The following is a 13,245-nucleotide window of genomic DNA, read 5'->3' on the forward strand; positions in this document are numbered from 1 at the left end:
CTCCTAACCCCCCCTCCCCGCAATATTTCCTTTCTGTACAGCGGTGCCTTCTCGCCGCGACTCCTTGCACGCCTCCAGAGCAAAGGTGAGCCCGGAGAGGCTGTTGCTTCGACTTCGGAGAAGAGACGAGAAAGCTTTTCAGAAAGCGTGGCTGCTGCATCTGGCACAGGGAACGTTGGGGCTCCCTCCTGGGGGCTGTCAGTGCCCTGTCACCTGGGGAGTACCTGCTGCGGGGAGTAGGCGGGGGACCTACAGTCCGGGAGTAGGAACTCCCTGGCTGTTCTTCCCAGCCAAGAGCGTGGCGCCGAGGAGCCGGCACGGCCTCGCAGGTGTTATTAGTTCGACTGCGGCGCCGCGACCACGCGTTGAGACGCGATCTGCATTGCCAGGTTGCTGGGGTAACTCCGCCGGGACCTGGGACCCCTAGGGGGCGGCCCGATTACGGTAGCTGTTAGTCAACAGCCTAGCAGCCGGCAGGTGAAAGAGGAAGGAATGGGCAGGCCCAGCTGTAATGAGTTGGGGTTGCGTGATCTGGAACCTAGCCAGCTGGAGGCCCAGCCCTCCCTCGGGAGAGCGTACGGGCGTCCATAGACCACTCCCTTTGGGGAGATCCGTCACTCCACCTGTGCACACACAACTCGAGGCTTTTACACTTTGGTTGTTTTTTTTTTTTTTTTAACCTATTTTAGTAAAAGGAAAGCGAGTGGGAGGGACGGTTTCGTCAGGAGGTACAGGAGAAAATGACCATTAATAATTATCTTCCACGCAGAGAAAGTAGTCAACAAAGCATTCGGGCAATTGAACTGGATCCATATTTCGGAAAATTTGATTATTGTGGGTAGAATTTCAGGTGGCCCAAAGGGAAACTTTTGCTCTTTTTGTCTCTGAAGAAGTTTCTAGTATTTTGTCCAGTTTTGAGAAATTATGCTAACACCACTATAAATTTTTATTCCAACCTGGAGTTCTTTAGATTCATATTTTTATGAATTCTGTGTCTTTTAAAAAAGCTTTTTGAGTAAGCTACTTCTGAAAAAATCCTGGGAATTATTAAAGTAGAAATCTAGACATTGATATGTTCATCTATATATTTATGCCCTCCCAACCATTTTTTTCTTTCTTTTGTCACATTGAAAGAAAACCAAAGCTATGAATTTAAAATTAGGAAGAAATATGCCTATAAAGTCATATTGAACCTGAAACAAATTGATCATACTTAACGTTAGGTGAGTTTATTAATTTGAAGAACCAGGTGGGAAAGCACTTCCAGTAAACTAATTTGTTTTAATGACACTTTTGATCATATTTCTAAGACTATATTTAAAAGCACAATTAACTGTAGTCCTTCCAACTTAAATATTTTTCCTCTATTTTAAGCCCCAAGAACCCAGCAACAGTGAAAATACAGAGATTACAGTAAGTGTCAAAAAAAGGATGAAGGTACATAACTGTTAATTGTATAATTAACTGAGACAAAATTACTGCCCTAAAAATCTTCAATCATATTTTTCCCAGACAACACAGATTTCTTTATGGCTTTTATAGCTAATGTTTTCATTTCCTGTTAACCATTTCTTGAATTACATATTTCTTCATTGCAATCAAATACATGTTTTTCAGTATACAGTTGGGTTAAAATGTTTGATGAAATTTCCAGAATCTATGCTTTCTTTTGGGAGAGCTTTCTTTTGAGAGTGCTTTCTTGCCCAGGTAACACTTTCAAATGTTGCATGAACCTGATTTTATTTATGTCCCTAAACCCCACATTAGACTCAAATATTTTTGCTGCAATACTTAAGATATACTGTATACGTGTTTACACATGCTTTATTCATGGTCCATTTTATTAATAATGTGGGATATATGTTTTACATAAAAAGATTGGTTAGATTGGACAAAATTTTGAAAATGTGATCCAGAAAGCCTCCTCTGGGTATAAGTATAGGTAGACAGTAGTACTTTTAAAATCATTAGTTCTTTATCCAACTGTATAATGAGTGCTGTGGCACTAATGGCAATTTTTTTTTAATGGTTAAAGAACTGTAATGCATTTCAAAATATGCGTAAGGTATATTTGTTCACAGCTAACATAATGGTTTTGAGAAAGTGAAGACTGAGTCAAAGAAAAACCATCCATAACATCGGTGTCAAGATTTCTCAAAGTTGTTATAGATGGCAGACTGAAAGTCTTCACACGTGATGTTAATAATCCATGAAAAAGGTGCTTATGAATGTTAGTGCAAACAATAGGATTACACTTTATAGTGAAACAATAGGACTACAGGCCCTTTAAAGCTTTTCCCCAGGATTAAGATCATATATGTGGGATTTGTATCTTAAGATAAAAACACTTTTCCACTTTCCATTTTCTTATCCATAGGTATGTCCTGTTTATTTCTCATGCTATCGTTTTGTGTAAGTGTATGTGTGTGTAGTAAATATAGAGCAGGGAAGGAGATGTGTGATAATTGTAGGATCCATACACTGCTGAGTACTTATGCTAAGCATTTTTCATTCCTTATCGAATTTAATTGAAAAATACTAATATGATAACTTAATCATTCATGGTTTTATGCATTGTTTTTCTTGTAGACTTTTGGTTCTTAATGTTTCTTTAACTGTGCTGTTATTAGACTAGTTGGAGAACTCATAAAATTTGTCCAGTGGAAGATATTAGTGACTATCTAACCCAGATTCCTATATTCAGTAGTGACTAGACAGTGTGCTGAGATTTATTTGTTGGGTTTTATTGAGAAGGAATGAATGAGTGTTCTTTTTAAAGTATAATAAGAGAGCAAAATTCAGGAACTAAGAAGATGCAGTGAGATAGAGAGGAATATTACAAACAAAAATGAGATATTTTTACTCATTGAATTTTATAAACAGCAGTGTCAGTTGTTTATTGGTCATTCGTGTGTTTACATTTTTATATGTAAATATACATACTACTAATGGATAACATTTACTGAGTACTTATACCAGGCCTGGTGCTTTAAATTAGTTATTTTACTTAATCTTCACACCAATGCTAGGGTACACTCTGGCTGTGCCCATTTTATATATGAGGACACTGAGGTGTAGTCTTAGCGAGCTTAAGTAACTTGAAAGCAATAGCTTCACACTCAGGCCATCTGACTGCGGAACATACACTCTTACCAACTAAATTACATAATAACTTGACTCCAAAGTGTTGAAAGTATTAGCAGATGCTAATATGTAATGTTTGTTTGGTTTTTTTTTTTTTCAGATTTTTTGATACAATGGCAACCCCACGGGGGAGGACAAAGAAAAAAGCACCTTTTGATCATTCTCCAGATAGCCTTCCTTTGAGGAGCTCCGGTAGGCAGGTATCACTCATTTATTCATTCAATGCACCTGTTTTGAACAACAGGCTACTGTGATTGGGACTGAAGAATTAGAGTTGATATAATTCCAGCCCTCAAGGGGCTTGCAGTCTAGTGAAGAAATTCACCTTGGGACAATCAGTGTGATAAAGTGATAGAATGTAGGAAAAAAGTGTCTGGCAGAGGGAACTGCGGAGATAAAAGGCGCAGAGTGTGAATCAGCATGGGGTGTTCAGAGAATCACAGCTGTAGGGTTGCCTCCAGGATATGAGCTGGGGCCAGATCATGCTTCGCTTGGTGTCATTCATAGGAATTTGGACCTCAGCTTGTAGTTGGTTGGGTGCTGTTAGCAGGTTACTTGCTGCCATCTCTCTTGTAGGACCTTTTTTTTTTTTAAAGAAAAATATTGAATGATGGAATTCTTTTTCTAGAATTTGTCTAGTTTTTAAAATCTATAATACTGAGAGGATATAACTAAGTAAAGAAAAAATCTTGATTTGAGAGTGGCTTTTATTTCTGATGGCACAGCTTTTTAAAAATTTTTTAACTTTTTTATTGAAGTATAGTTGAAACAGCTTTTTCCTGAGAGAAGCTCATACGCATTTTAGTTCTCTACTCAGAGAGCTGTTGTTAAAGTGCTAGTTCTAAATTTCTAGCAAATTAGCGAGTTATTTGCACAGTGCAGTCTCAGGGAAATGGCTGTATCATCAACCCCTCCCCCACTGCCAGGATGTTGTTGATCTTCACGTTTAGAACTTCTAACGTGGAAGTGATTTCAGTAGTAAACCTCCCACCGCCTTTACCTTTGGCCCTGCCGGTGTACTCTTAACCCCAGCTGGTTCTTTCTCAGGTGAAGAAAAAGGCCACAGAGACGGCAGACGAGGATGAAGATGGTGGGTCAGAGAAGAAGTACAGGAAATGCGAAAAAGCCGGCTGTACAGCCGCATGTCCCGTGTGCTTTGCCAGCGCTTCTGAAAGGTCTGTTTAGATGGCAGGTCTTGGCCTCACCTTCCTGCGGGTGAGAGCCTTCATCCTCAAAGATAGTCTTCCTGAAGATACATAGAGATACTTGTTATCCAACAACAGAGACATTGTCTGCCCATTTTGTATACAGCACGCCCAACTCTGCCAATCCGTGTCCTCCAGTCCCATCCACAATGGCTGTACCTCTGGTGGTAGGGGATGGCAGGGGGGACAGTTTGAGGATGGGATGGGGGTAAGAGGTGGGGGCAGAGGAGAGAGAACCTTGACCTCCCTGGAGAGACAAGTATATGCTTATTTCCCTGTGCTGCTTTTCTCCCTCATATAACATACCTTCTCCTCCAACAGATATACACAGGTCTCATTAAAGCTGTGTAGCTAACTGTACTCTTGCCATTCTTATTAGGATGACCCAAGCATAACCTTTTACTTCCAGAGAAAAATCTTCAGTTAACATTCAGTAAAACCTGGAAAACATATCCTGGGTTTTTTTGTTGTTGTTGTTTTTGGTTTTTTGTTTTGTTTTTTTAATCACAAAGAGGTGGTGGTGTTACTGTTCATAGTGGCATTATATTTCCTTCTTTGACTACATGATTAGCTGTGTGGTAGGTTGTATTTACTAGATTGCATGCTGGATGGTCCCATTCCAGCTGGCCAGATTCGTTCACTGTTTAGTATCAGGCCAGATGTTATTACTAAAGACCGCACTTTGCTCCTTCACTCACATGCAGCAAGGCCACTGGCATCCCTTCTTTCATGTCTAAAACCCTATCATCACTCCATGGAGTCTTGATAACACTGCTAAGTCCCAGGCCCTTCTGATGGGTACCACTGATCTAAGTCCCTGTGTCCTCACCATGCACTGTTATGTATCAGTTGGCCTTTCCATTTCCCTTGTTGTAATCTGGTTGTTAGGATTCCCCTGTTATAATTCTGGTTGTTGTAATTCTGTCTGTTGGAGGTAAGGCAAAAGGGCTCCTAGGAGGTGCTTGATTAATTTTTTTTTTAAACGATTTGATAAATGTTAAAAAAAAAATAAAACAAGAAGAAATGTTTATTCATTACCAAAGCTACCCGTTTTTGCTGTTTTCAGATGTGCCAAAAATGGCTACACATCCCGGTGGTATCACCTCTCCTGTGGGGAGCATTTCTGTAATGAATGCTTTGACCATTACTATAGAAGGTTTGTTCTGATAATTGTTTGAGGTTTCCGTGGTGGAAGGGATGGTGGCTTGGGTGGTGGAGGGAGTCAAATGGTTATGACTGAGCCCCCAGGCTTACTGAATTATTCCACTGTTTCAGCCACACCTGTGCTGACTACCGGTGGGCCAGGACTTTGATGCTGTAGTTTGCATGTGTGTACACTTATGTGTGTGCACACTCAGCGCTCAAAAAGCATCTGCTGTGAGACAGTTATTCTCCTTAGTTTGCAAATTCTGAAAAATCTAGGAGCTGCTTCTTCTGTGCCAATGCATGGGGGCAGAATGCAAAGATTAGGGGGAGGATGCTGACAACTAGAGGGTGCTGGACAGACAGGTAACCATCCCTTCTTGATAGTTTTAAGTACTAAAACTGATAGGAATGCCACCTGTTTTATGGGTGCCATGATAACTACCCCCCTCCTTAAAATATGGCTGGTTAAGTCCTTTATGTAAGATTTCTGCCACCTGTTTTGAAAACCTGAATAACTTATAGCTTGATATATTTATTTTTATTCTTTTTCAGCCATAAGGATGGATATGACAAATATACTACATGGAAAAAAATATGGACTAGCAATGGAAAAACTGAACCTAGCCCCAAGGCTTTCATGGCAGACCAGCAGCTTCCCTACTGGGTAAAGAAGATAACAACGCTTTACTGTTCTGTAAAGGATTTGTAGAGCTAAATGCAAGAGGAATGGATGAAAATACCAATTTTTAGGAAAGTTTTCTTTTATTACATTTATTCTTTCTGTAACTGTTAAAGCAAATCACATTTTTGATTTTTGTACAGAAATCACATAATTCAACCTATGGTGTAAAGAAGAAACTAAAGACTCATTACCAACTGGTGATAGTCAGTGTTTGGTCCATATCTCTCTCATCTTTTTTTCTATTCATGTTTTTCTGTGTATGTTTAAACACAATTTTATGCTTTATATACAAATCCTAATTAGGTTTAAAATCATACTTTGCATGTAAGTTTTTGCTAACTGAGTTTTTTTATTAATTTAACTTTATATCATTTTTCTATCTAGCTGTTCTTTGAAAACATATTTTAGCAATTGCATATATAATATAAATATAACATCATTTAATAAATGATTTGCTAATTTATTTAACATTACAGGTAATTTGAGCTTCTCTCTGCATACTTAAAAAATTTTTAATTGAAGTGAAATTCACATAACTTTAAATTTTATTTTATTTATTTATTTATTTTTGGCTGCATTGGGTCTTCATTGCTGCAAGTGGGCTTTCTCTAGTTGCGGCGAGGGGGGGCTACTCTTCATTGCAGTGCACGTGCTTCTCGCTGTGGTGGCTTCTCTTGTTGTGGAGCACGGGCTCTAGAGCACAGGCTCAGTAGTTGTGGCACTTGGGCTCAGTAGTTGTGGCACACAGGCTTAGTTGCTCCGTGGCATGTGGGATCTTCCTGGACCAGGGCTCGAACCCGTGTCCTCCGCTTTGGCAGGCAGATTCTTAACCACTGAGCCACCAGGGAAGTCCCCACATAACTTTCAATTCACAAAAAATTCACATAAAATTAACCATTTTAAAGTGTACACCTCAATGGCATTTAGTGCATTCACAACGTTGTGCAACCACCACCTCTGTCTAATTCCAAAACATTTTCAACATCCACAAAGGACACCTGTGCCCATTCAGCAGTCACCTCCCATTCCTCCCTGCCTCCAGCCCCTGGCAACCACTAATCTGCTTTCTGTCTTTATGGATTTACCATTTTAGATATTTTATATTAAGGAATCATGCAGTGTGTGACCTTTCATATTTGACTTCTTTCACTTAACGTAGTGCACTTGAGAATCATCCTTGTGGTAGCGTGTATTAGGACCTCATTCCTTTTCATGGGGGAATAATATTCCACTCTGTGGATTTGCCACATTTTACTTATCCCTTCATCTGTTGATGGACATTTGGGTCATCTCTACCTTTTAGTTACTGCAGACAGTGCTGCTGTGAATATTTGTATACAAATATTTTTGAACATCTGTTTTCAGTTCTTCTGGGTACATTCCTAGGAATGAAATTGCTGGATCATAGTAAATCTATGTTTAACTTTTCGAGGAACTGATAACCCTTTTCCATAGCTAACTGCTGCACCCTCTCTCATTCCCACCAGCAATGTATGAGAGTTCAGATTTCTCCACATCCTCACCAACTCATGTTTACCATTTTTTTAAATTATAGCTGTCTTGAGGCTTCCCTGGTGGCGCAGTGGTTGAGAGTCCGCCTGCCGATGCAGGGGACACGGGTTCGTGCCCCGGTCCGGGAAGATCCCACATGCCGCGGAGCGGCTGGGCCCATGAGCCATGGCCGCTGAGCCTGCGTGTCCGGAGCCTGTGCTCCGTGACGGGAGAGGCCACAACAGTGAGAGGCCCGCATACTGCAAAAATAAATAAATAAATAAATAAATAATAAAAATTATAGCTGTGTTAGTGGGCATGAAGTGGTATCTCCTGGTTTTAATTTGCATTTCCCTAATGACTAATGCATCTTTTCTGTGCTTGCTGGCATTTGTATATCTTCTTTGGAGAAATGTCTATTCAAGTCTTTTGCCCATTTTTAAATTGGGTTGTTTGTCTTTTTGTGGTCGAATGGTGAGTGTTCTTTATCTATTCTAGATACTGGGCCCTGATCAGATAAGTGATTTGCAAATATTTTCTCCTATTCTTTAGGTTGTCTTTTCACTTCTTGATAGTGTCCTTTAGTGCACAGAAGTTTTAAATTTTGATGAAGTTCAGTTTATCCATTTTTTCTTTTGATGCTTGTGCTTCTGGTGTCCTATCTAAGAATCCACGCCAAATCTGAGGTCATGAAGACTGACTCATATTTTCTTCTAAGAAGTTGATCATTTTAGCTCTTTACATTAAGGTGTTTGATCCATTTTAAGTTTTGTATGTGTATTAAGTAGGGGCCCAACTTCATTCTTCTGCAGATGGATATCTGCATGCTTTTTTATTTTGGAAAAATTTTAAATTTATAGAAAATTTGCAAGGATAGTACAGAGTTCCTGTATATCCTTCACCCAGTTTCTCCTACTGTTATCATCTAACACACCAGGATTATATTTTGAACTAAGAACTTAACATTGGTACAGTACTAATAAGTATGTTACAGACTTATTTGGATTTCTTCAGTGTTTTCATTAGTGTCTTTTTACTGTTCCAGGATGCAATCCAGGATACCACATTGCTTTTAGTGTGAGACTTTTTGACTACCTGCAACTAAATTTAACTCTGTTTCCTTAGGTTAGAGCTAGAAAGCCATTCTGACAACAGTACTAAGATCCCCTTTGCACTTCTGGGGGCCTGAGCTAGTATTGAATCAGAAATTAGACTGATGGGGTAAAAGTGGATTTTATGGGTGGCGATGGCGCAAGGGGAAGAAAAGGTATTTACTTGGAAATGCTGAATGGTTGTTGACCAAATCATGTGAAGAAGATGGCAAAGTGAGAGGTGGAAGATAGAAATGCTATAGCTCGCGAGGTGCCAACCCATTGATCTTGACTTCTTACTTTCCATCTAGGTTCAATGTACAAAACCTGAGTGTAGGAAATGGAGGCAACTTACCAAGGAAATCCAGCTGACTCCACAGATAGCAAGGACGTACCGATGTGGTATGAAACCAAATACTGCTGTTAAGGTATGATCTCTGTTGGTTTTCCTTCTGAATTAATTGATGTGTTAGTTTAGTTGTCAGTAAATAATAATGGTGTATATTTTTCAATAACTCTGTTGATCATTGTATCAGGATTATATTGTCCTACGTATAACAGAATCTCAACTACAATGGCTTAACCAATTAATAAGGCTTTTATTTTTCTCTCACTATAAGCAGTTTAGAAACAGGCAGTCCAGAGTTGGTGTAGGTATCCAAGGAAGTCTCCTTTTAGTTTCCAGTTCTGTCACAAGATCATTACTGCACTGTCAGCCATCATTCCAACTTCAAAGCAGAAAAGATGGGAAAGGCTGGGGTATTCCAAGCCAAGTCTCTCCCTCTTTTATTGGGAAACCAGGAGCTTTCCTGGAAGTTCCAGCAGTAGATTTCTATTTATAGCTCATTGGCCAGAATAGTATCATGCAGCTACTCAGAACAGCAGTAGGGACCAAGGAAGAAAATATTTTATAACTGTTGCGTGTTTTATATTTTATAAAATATTTTATAACTGGAAGAAAATATTTTATAACAGAATCAAAATTAGGATCTTGTTAGTAAGGCGAAAAAGATATATATGTGTGGACTGTTAGCAGTCTTCCATAGTTGGTATAGTGTGCCTGTTTTGGGATTTGATAATTACTTGCGTTTAAAAATGTGTTAATTGCTTAAATGTGTTAAAGCACTCATCTACAAAATGTCTCTAGTTCCATCAGTACATTAAAGAATATTAGGAATCATTGTAATCTCAGAAGCAAGAGGCTTTCTTTTTTGAAAATTTTGATTTAATTCACATAGCATAAAATTCACCCTTTTAAAGTATGTAATTCAGTGGTTTGCTGTATATTCACAAAGATATGCGGTTATCATGAGCAAAATATTTTCTTTTTAAAGAAATGATGAAAAGCTCTATAAAGTTTATGATCAAGTTTTTAAAAGCCTGGGATTTAAGATACAAATATTATTAAAGTGACTCATAATTATTGTAAATATATTTGGAAGATTTTGCAAAGTGAAATGGTGAGAAAAAGGGTATGAACATTTAGGAGTTCTGTGTTTTATTGTTTTAAATTTTACACAGTTATTACATGAATATAATCTCGGGTTTAAAAAAAGTAAATTGAATATATGTATGTATATGTAAATATATACACACACATATAATTTACAAATAAAAAATGAAAGTGCCCCTTAACCATCTCTTCCTTCCCACCCTAATAGATAACCATTCGTAACGACTCATTTATCCTGCTAGAACTTTTTTTGTGCTTTGATTATGTATTTATGGTAGGCACTTTTTTTTGGCCGCGCCACGTGGCAGGTGGGATCTTAGTTCCCCCACCAGGAATCGAACCCGTGCCCCCTGCATTGGAGGCACGGAGCCCTAACCACTGGACCACCAGGGTAGGCACATTTTTTTAAGGCACTTGATACAAATATCTAAAACTTTTTAAAGGTTTAAAGAACTATAGCTCAGAGTGATCATTTTATCAAAACCTTACCTACACTGAGTGGTGATATTTTTAATAAATGTAAAATTATGTCTTGTTTTTAAAATTGCGGTATAATTACATATTGTAATTACATGCACAGATCTTAATTGAATTTCATTGAGTTTTGGATAATGTCCACACTATGTAGCCAGTACCCCAGTCAAGATACACGATGTTTCTACCACCCTAAAAAATTCCAGTCATTTCCTTCCCTCCCTCCAGAGGCAAACACTATTTAGACTGCCATACCCTAAACAGAGTTTTGCCTGCTCTTGAACTTTGTAAAATGGAATCAGTCAGTATATACTTTTTAGCGTTTGGTTTCTTTCACCGAGTAAAACAGCTTTTGAGATTCATCCATGTTCTTGCATGGATCAGTAGTTTTTTCCTTTTTATTGCTGAGCAGTGTTCCATTGTATGGATGTATCACAATTTGTTTATTCTCCTGTTGAAAGGCATTTGTGTTGTTTAAAATTTTTTGCTGTTATGAATAAATCTGTATGAACATTCTGTGCAAGTGTTTTTGTGGACTTATGTTTTCATTTCTGAAGGGTAAATACATAGGAAATTGCTGAGTCATATGGTAAATTTATGTGTAAGGAACTACCAAATGGTTTTACACAGTTGTTGTACCAAGACTACAACATTCGGAGGTGGTACTTTTTTTTTTTTTTTTAATGTCAGCCATTCTAATGGGTATGTATTGTTTTATCATTGTGGTTTTAAAATGCAATTCCCTGATGACTAGTGATGTGGAACATCTTTTCATGTGCTTATTGGCCATTCATAGTTCCTCTTTGGAGAAATATTTGTCCAAGTCTCCTAAAAATTGGGTTTCTCTTGTCTTGTAGGAGTTCTTTATGTAATCTGGAAATGAGATATGTTATCTTGAATATTTTTCCCTGTCTTTGCCTTGCCTTTTCATTTTCTTAATAGACCCTTTGATGAGCAGTTTTTAAATTTTGAAGCCTAATGTATCCATTTTTTTTTTTTATGCTTAGAACTTTTTGTATTTTTTCTGCAAAATCATTGCAACTCTCAACTTGCACGGACAGCCTCCTATGTTTTCTTTGAGGAGGTTTATTATTTTAGCCTTTATATTTAGGACACTAGTCTATCTCAAGTTAATTTTTGGTTTTGATGTAAGATATGGGTCAAGATTCAAATTTTTTTCATATAAGTATCTAGTTGTCCAAAAGACATTTTTTTTCCCATTGAATTATTTTGGCAACATTATAAAAAAGTCAGCTGGCCATACCTGTAGCCAATTTCTGGACACTATTCCATTGATCTCTTTGTTTATCCTTAACCCAGTACCCTGCTGTCTTGATTATTGTATCTTTATAGTAACTCAGGTAGTATAAATTCCTCCAACTTTTTTTTCCCAAGATTGTTTAGGCTATTTTAGGTCCTTACATTTCTATAAAAATTTTGTTATCAACTTGTCAGTATTTACAAAAACTTTTAGAATTTTGATTGGAATGGATTGAAGCTATAAATTATTTGAAGGAGAATTGACATCTTTACATTTTTTTGTCTTCTAATCCAGGGGTCAGCAAACTATGGCCCATGGGTCAAATCTGGCCCCCTCCACCTGTTTTTGTAAATAAAGTTTTATTGGAACACAGCCATACTCATTCATCATGTATTGTGTATGACTGCTTTCATACTACAATGACAGAGTAGTTGCAACAGAGACCATGTGATCTGCAGAAACTAAAATATCTGCCATCTGGCCTTTTATTTATTTATTTATTTTTTGCGTTACTCGGGCCTCTCACTGTTGTGTCCTCTCCCGTTGCGGGGCAACAGGCTCCGGACGCGCAGGCTCAGCGGCCATAGCTCACGGGCGCAGCCGCTCCGCGGCATGTGGGATCTTCCTGGACCGGGGCACGAACCCGTGTCCCCTGCATCGGCAGGCGGATTCTCAACCACTGTGCCACCAGGGAAGCCCCCATCTGGCCTTTTAAAGAAAAGGTTTCCCCAAATGTATGGGCACAAAGTGGGGAGCAAGGGGACAGTGGTGGTGGTAGGATGAGTTGGGAGATTGGGGTTGACATATATACACTAATATGTATAAAATAGGTAACTAATAAGAACCTGCTGTATAAAAAAAATAAAATAAAATTCAAAAAAATAAATAAATAAAAGGTTTCCCGACCCCTGTTCTGACCTATGGGTGTGGTCTGTCTCTCCATCTTTTCAGGGTCTTTAATTTCTCCCAACAGTGTTTTCTAGTTTTCACCGAGAATGTATTCTGTTAAATTTATTTCTAGATACTTATTTTTTCTGTGATTGTAAGTAGAATTTATTTTTAACTTTTCAAGTTGTTTGTTGCAGTTATATAGAAATACAGTTTAATTTTGCATATTGACTTTATACCCAGAGACTTTGTTGACTTCATTTTAAATTCCATTTATATTTTTGTAGATTTTTTTGTTGGGAGGAATTCTACAGTATCAACTGTGAATAAAGACTGTTTTGCTTTTTTAAAAAACTATCCTTTTGCTCATTTTTTTCCCTTACCTTATTGCATTGGTCAGGACCACCAGT

The 13,245-nt window shown here is 38.2% G+C and overlaps 1 protein-coding gene across 3 annotated transcripts in view; it reads left to right on the forward strand.

Annotated features, from left to right (window-relative positions):
- Nucleotides 1-13,245, forward strand: part of KDM1B (lysine demethylase 1B) — a 54,228-nt gene that overhangs the window by 410 nt on the left and 40,573 nt on the right. Inside the window, exons 2-8 of one of the 3 annotated variants that reach the window (XM_082663397.1) lie at nt 42-85; nt 1,375-1,413; nt 3,245-3,344; nt 4,192-4,319; nt 5,416-5,505; nt 6,048-6,159; nt 9,071-9,187. In XM_082663397.1, the coding sequence (XP_082519523.1) occupies nt 3,258-3,344; nt 4,192-4,319; nt 5,416-5,505; nt 6,048-6,159; nt 9,071-9,187 (534 nt within the window). In that variant the 5' untranslated portion in view covers nt 42-85; nt 1,375-1,413; nt 3,245-3,257. The other 2 variants (XM_082663399.1, XM_082663398.1) reach the window with 2 other exon arrangements.

The sequence above is a fragment of the Grampus griseus genome, assembly GCF_964374135.1.
Source record: "Grampus griseus genome assembly, chromosome: 10".
Classification (NCBI taxonomy): Eukaryota; Metazoa; Chordata; class Mammalia; order Artiodactyla; family Delphinidae; genus Grampus; species Grampus griseus.